The sequence below is a fragment of the Arachis stenosperma genome, chromosome 10 (assembly GCF_014773155.1).
Source record: "Arachis stenosperma cultivar V10309 chromosome 10, arast.V10309.gnm1.PFL2, whole genome shotgun sequence".
Taxonomy (NCBI): Eukaryota; Viridiplantae; Streptophyta; class Magnoliopsida; order Fabales; family Fabaceae; genus Arachis; species Arachis stenosperma.
Genome location: NC_080386.1, coordinates 43,836,337 through 43,842,967, shown reverse-complemented (window position 1 = coordinate 43,842,967; position 6,631 = coordinate 43,836,337). Strand labels below are relative to the sequence as shown.

General features: G+C 39.1%; 1 protein-coding gene across 1 annotated transcript; it reads left to right on the top strand.

Annotated features, from left to right (window-relative positions):
• Window positions 1-727: 727 nt before the first annotated feature.
• Window positions 728-1,462, top strand: LOC130957032 (uncharacterized). Its single transcript, XM_057883936.1, has one exon. The coding sequence runs from the start codon at window positions 728-730 to the stop codon at window positions 1,460-1,462; it is 735 nt and encodes a 244-aa protein (XP_057739919.1).
• The last annotated feature ends 5,169 nt before the right edge of the window (window positions 1,463-6,631 follow it).

The window sequence follows — 6,631 nt, the reverse complement described above, 5'->3', positions numbered from 1 at the left end:
CAGAGCAGTTCGTTCCCAATAGAGCCTGGGGAGTGGACTGACTATGCTTCATTGCATACTCTGTTGTGTGTCTCATGCTTATAGGATATCTATGTGATATGTGTTACATGATTGTCTCTGTGTTTTCATTCTGGGAATGTTCATACTTGACTTGAAGTGTTAAGACTGATCACCTTAATAACGATTGTTTGGTGTGAACAGGACTACAATGAGACCACGGAGACGGAGTGCGCGGGAAGTAACCCCTAGTGATAACCGAGAGAGAGAACAGGAAACCTTTATGGCTACGATGAACATTGTAGCTGAGGCAGTGCGTGAGGCTACGATGGCTGCTGCTAGGGCTGTTGAGCATCTCGGAGTGAGAAATGAAAACCGAAATGAAAACGGTGAGGATAATGGAAACAACGAGGCTGATTCAACGCATCTTGATAAACCCATGACCCTTGCTACTTTTGTGAAAGTAAATCCACCTAAGTTCAAAGGTACACTCGTTGCGACTGATGCTGACAACTGGTTCCGAGGTATCGAGCGATCATTACGAGCACAGCATGTTCCGGAAGGTCAACACATGGAGTTCGCTACTTATATGCTGGAAGGAGAAGCTGAGCATTGGTTGCAGGGGATACAGCAACTGTTGCAATAAGATGAAGGTGATATCCCTTGGGATACTTTTAAGGATGAATTTTATAAGAAGTATTTTCCGAGGGCAGCTCGTGATGCTAAGGAGATGGAACTTATGCAACTGAAACAGGGTAACACAACCGTTGCAGAATATGCCCGTAAGTTTGATGACTTGTGCCGTTTCTCCCAGATTTGTCAAGGGAATCCTGCTGACTTTGAAGAATGGAAGTGTTTGAAGTTCGAAGGGGGCCTTCGTGAGGATCTGATAAGTTCAGTAGTTCCATTAGAGATACGAAATTTTGCTGAACTGGTGAATAAAAGTAAACTAGTGGAAGAATGTTCGAAAAAGGTGGCGATAGCTCGAGCAGATCATAGGGAAGCCTTAGGAAGAGACTTTATTCAATATCTAGCCCCTCAAGGTCGTAACTTTAAGTTCAATGGTCAGTTCGATCGCCAAAATAGGAATCAACGAAATGGTAACTTTCTCGCTCGTAACAATGGCAACTACGACAACAATAATCTGGGAGAGGAAGAAGGAGGTCAATCTCAGCAAACTCAGGATATTTCAGTATGCTCCAGGTGTGGGAAGGATCATGGTAATAGAGCTTGTAGATATGGGACACACACTTGTTTCTCTTGCGGAGAGTATGGACATATATCGAGGAATTGCCCAAAAAGGTTTGTTCGAAATCCAGCTAGGCCACAACAACAAGGAAGGGTTTTTACCGTAACTGCTGGCAACACTAATGCATATAATTCTTCCACTCGAGGTGAGTACCACACTATGGTTTTGTTTGTGTTAGATAATACTATAACTTCTTATGCGCATGTTAAATTTTGAGGGCAAAATTTTCTTTAAGGAGGGTAGAATGTAACAACCCCGATTTTCGAGTATGCGGATCTTTTCTACAGGCACGAATTTCTCCAGAAGATCAGTAAAGGAAACACCTCTGCTGTATCATCAAGCATCTCAATCCTCATTGTCATTATGACATCTTTAAGCCAAAACCTCTTTTGAGGCAAGCTCGACAACGCGGCCACGGAGAACCTAGTTTTTGAACCGTATCGGTTAGGAGTTTTGATTCTAGTTTTCGTAAATAGGCTCAGCTTGACGAACCGGACTCGATTCATGAGAGAAGAAAGATAATAGTATAATATTATCATTATATTAGTGTTAGAAGTTGCTTGAAAGATATTATAAGGTTACCTAGTCTGTTTTAGTTAAAAACAGGAAATCGGTTTAACCAGGTTTACGGTTTACTGGTGCAGCTTAGCACCAGCACTCTCTGATGACTTTAGCAATGCTAAGGGCTCATCATACATGTTTTATTCTCATAATAAATATGTTACTAGTGTCATTTATGCTAGTAGCTCAGAAAATAATTTTTAGAGATATTTTTACAAGTGTTCCGATACACCTAGTTTTAGTTGTTATACACCTGAGATATTTTAATATTATTTTAATCCACCTCCAAGCCAACCAATCACAACTCACCTTACACCCCCAAGACCTCCAAGTCTGTCTCATTTCATCATTTTGGCCGAAAATAACAAGAGAGAAAAGAGAGAAACCTTCATGAACACTTAATCTTCAAAGCTTGATTTCTTCTGAACTAAAACTCAAATCAAAACTCCGATTTCACCAAAATGATCCTCTCTTCTTTCTCTACATAATCAAGGCTGGAAATAAGGTGAGATGGCTGTCTCCCTCCCTCTTCAATTCGGTTTTCAAGGAAAACCATGTAAACATGTGTTTTCTTGATGTTTTTCCTTAGGAATCATGCTTAACTTGACTTGAGGGCCAAGAAACGTGAATTTCCAGCAAGTCTAAGGTGAGATATCTCTTCCTAACATACTGAGTGAGATTTGGTCAGTTGAGAGTTTTTGGATTTAAAGTTGTTCTTGATGTGATTTAGGAGGAAAAAGTGCTTAAGGACCACCTGAAAGTTTGATTGAATTAGGAGCAGCAAAACCAGGTAGGGTGTCACGAAATTAATCTTGATTATTTGTGTTTGAGATGTGTTAATGTTGTATTATTTGGTTGTGCTAAAAAATGGTTGCATATATGATTGATTCTTGGTGAAAATTTGGTGAAATTCTGATGAAATTTAAGCTTTAAAGTTCATGTTCTTGGGCAGCTGGGAAAAACGAAACCCTAAGCTTAAATTGAGGTTCAATTTGTGTTGAAATCATGTAGAAAAGATGGGATTTTAGTGGCTGCTAATTTATTATGAATTATTGTAAAAATCAGTTTCTGAAAAGACTGAAAAACGAGTAAAAACAGAAAAAGAATCTGAAGAATTTATGAAGAACATGAAGAACACTTTGAGTGTGATGAAGAACAATGAAGAACAGGCCTTAGATCTTAAAAAGGGCAAGGAAGTAAAATTTTTGGTGTTTTAGGGGTTGTCTGGTAATTTCTGAAAGTTAGGGTGGTAAAAGTAGAAATATTAAAAGTTACGGGTGGTAAAAAGTGAATTTTAAAGGTTAAAGGTTAAAGTAAAGTTAATTTTCGAAAATATATTAATAAAATAATAAATAATAATAAAATATTAAATAATAATATTTAATTAAAAATAATATTTTAATAAAAATAATAAAATAATGCAGAAAATGCAGTTTTCTGTAAAAGCTTTAGAAAGACAACTTTAAGTGCAGAATCTCATAATTACCTTCATAAAACACTTAGGGAGTGGTAATAACATGTTAGTGAGGCAAAGATAAAGAAAAGATAAAAAGTTAAAGAAAAGATAAAAATCGAAGAAAAAGTCTGTAATGTTTTAATGACAGAAAAACAGATAGAATTAGTGAACGAACTAGGGCAACATAGTTAGTCCTTGAGTTGCGACTAGGGTTAAGTATTATATGAAAAGTTAAATTGTTTCAGTATAGACTTAATGAACCTATACTTGGGACAGGCTAACTATTCATACCGAAATTTACATAAGCTTTAAATACATATGTTAAGCAGAGAAACCAGAGCAGAGTAAAGAAACACAGAGAACAGAATAACCAGAGCAGAATAGAGAGATACAGAGAAAAGAGTAATCTGAGCAAAGTAAAAAGACACAGAGAAGAGAGTAATGTGACAAAGAGAAATGGTTTGAGTTAAGATGTTGTAAAAGTAAAAGCTGTAGAGTTTGTATAGCATGATTGAACAGAGAAAGAAAGAGGTACAGCATAAGAATATGAAAGTGATGATGAATAATGAGAATGTTAATGAATGATGATAATGAGAATGATTATGTAAGAATCTGCTGCAGAGAGGCAGTCAGATAGATGGTGGTACGACCACTGAGAACGCTTTCCTGGGATACCTTGCTATAATGCTTTGCTGTAAGACAGAGGTTGCTTACAAAGGTATCAAGATGAATGTGCTCCTATAAGACAGAGGTTGCTTACAGTGAGTGTGTTGTTGCTCCTATAAGACAGAGGTTGCTTACAGTGAGTTTGTTGTTGCTCCTGTAAGACAAAGGTTGCTTACAGTGAGTCTGTTGGGCGTATATCGGCTAATAAGTTTCGCCCTGCAAGACAAAGGTTGCTTGCAGTGGATACCCTACAAGACAAAGGTTGCTTGCAGTAGATATTGCCAACAGGAAAGCCTTATCCAGACAGAGGTTGCTGGGTAACGTCGGGAGCGGGTATGTAACCGATAGATGAGCTCATTACCTGCACTAGGGCTAGACATGCATCATACTTGGTTGTGCATTTTCTCTATTATGATTGTTGCATGAATGTATGCTTTCTTTGTTTGTATTCTATTCTCTGTGTTTTACTTTCTTGTATTCTTCTGTTTGTGATCTTTTTCTGTTTTCTCTATTTTCTCTATTTATCTGTCTTCTGTTTACTACTTCTCTATATTCTGCTATTAGTCTGCTAAACAACACAAAATTAATGAACGTAACTAATAACCCCAGCCCTACTAAGAACTCCCCAGTTCTTACCCCTTCTCTCTCCCTTCCCCCTCCAGATGGAAGCATGAGTACCCTTCCGTAGTTCGCTGATGACTGTTCGTAAAGAGAATTTTGCTCTAGGTAGTCTTCTGAGTCTAGGGTGAATCTCTTTATCTCTGTATATGTATATACTGTGAGACCAGCCAACGTCTGCACCCCGTTCGTATGCGCACTTTAACCTGAATCCTGTGTACGAGACTCCCGTTGTGTGGCTACTTGATGAGGTACCAAAGGGACGTCCTATGGCAATGTCTGATAGTGCAGAGGAATAGCAGATGATGTCCTACCTTTGGTGACGTTCACTTGACTTGAGTTTTGAAGACTTAGAACGTACTTTCCCACGCTTTAGTAGTTTAGAGGGAGTAGGCGAGTATAGAGTCTAGGCTAGCCTGGGTGCCAGCTTAGGGACTTCTTGAACAGGTCAAGACCTGGGATGTTGTATATATATATATATATATATATGTATATAGATATTATTTAGCTATATCTAGGGGTGTTCTAACTAAAAGTCTATACTCTAATAAAGGCTGGATCACTGAATCTTGTTAGCTGCTTGTGATGTATTTATGTGTGGTTGTTTATAACTGTTTTATCTGTTATTATTTGTGAATTGATTATAAATGATTATGTTTATTAATCCAAACGTTTTCAAAAAAATACACCTCGCAAATTAACTACGCTTTTAACAACGAATCAGGCTCATATGATAAATAATAGATAATAGCTAGGAAGACAAATTGGTAGCGCTCAGTTTCCGGTGTGTCCTAGGCGTACTGAAAATTGGGTCATTACATGTGGCATTTGTTCTTGCTATTCCCACTACACGGATGAGTGCCCAAGCCTTCAAGAAGACAACACTTTGGCGGCTACCCATAATTTCTATGACCGCCCAAATCAAGGGTACTACCAAGGCAATCCTAACCAAGGACACCCTTATCAAGGAGGAAGCTACAATCAAGGGAGTGGGAATCACAATCAAAATTGGAGAGATAATCATCAACAAGGGAATAGGGACAACAACAACAATGGAGGAGGTCAAAGATGGAACAACAACTCACAAAATCGGCCACCATTCAACCAACAAAATCCACCATACAATCAACAACATCAACCATACAACCAACAAAACCCACAAAGAAACTACCAAACATACCAACCACCACATCAAAGACCACCACCCAACCAATCACAAGCTCCTCAACTCACATATCCACCCGCCCCCTCGAACCAAGATGATACACTCTGGACCATCATCCAAGGCCAAAAGAAACTACAAAACACACTTGCTTCCGGTTTCACCAGCCTCACCTCTACACTACAAGCTCTTCTTGCACGCATGGATACACCATCAAATCCTACTCCTCAACCCCCAATCCAAAGCGTCATTCCCTCTCAACCTCAACCCAATCCTAAGGGAGGCATCAATGCCATCACCCTAAGATCCGGAACACAATTAAAAGAGAAGGGAGCAAAGGATTCAAATCCCATCACAATCGTTCAAGAGGAGGAGAGAATAGATATAAAAGAGGTAGTAGAAGAGGAGACACCACAAGTCATAGTTGAGGATGAAGAAGCTCAACTAACAAAAGAGACCCCCAAGACCAAGAGAACCTTGGAAGAAGAAATTGCTCAACCACTCCCATTTCCAACACTTGCAAAGAAAGCTAGGAAGCGCGTAGAACTCGACCCCAAAATGATAGAAATGTTCAAGAAAGTCGAGGTAACCATCCCCCTCTTTGATTCTATCCATCAAGTTCCTAGATATGCAAAATTCCTTAAAGATCTATGCATGAACAAGGATAGAATTCTTGAATTGGAAACCATCCTATTGGGGAGTTCTATTTCCGCTTTAATGGGAGCATTGCCCGAGAAGTGTGATGATCCGGGCCCTTGTATGGTAACTTGCACCGTCAATGGAGTTCAATTCATAGATTGTATGTGTGACCTCAGAGCATGTGTTAGCATCATGCCTCTCTCCGTCTACCGGGTATTGAAGTTACCACCACTCAAAAGGTCGACGGCAAGATTTGTCCTAGAGGATAAAAGCATAATAATCG

Bases quoted from the DNA above. Each gene is read 5' to 3' on its own strand.
- LOC130957032 (XM_057883936.1), top strand. From the start codon at position 728: ATGGAACTTATGCAACTGAAACAGGGTAACACAACCGTTGCAGAATAT.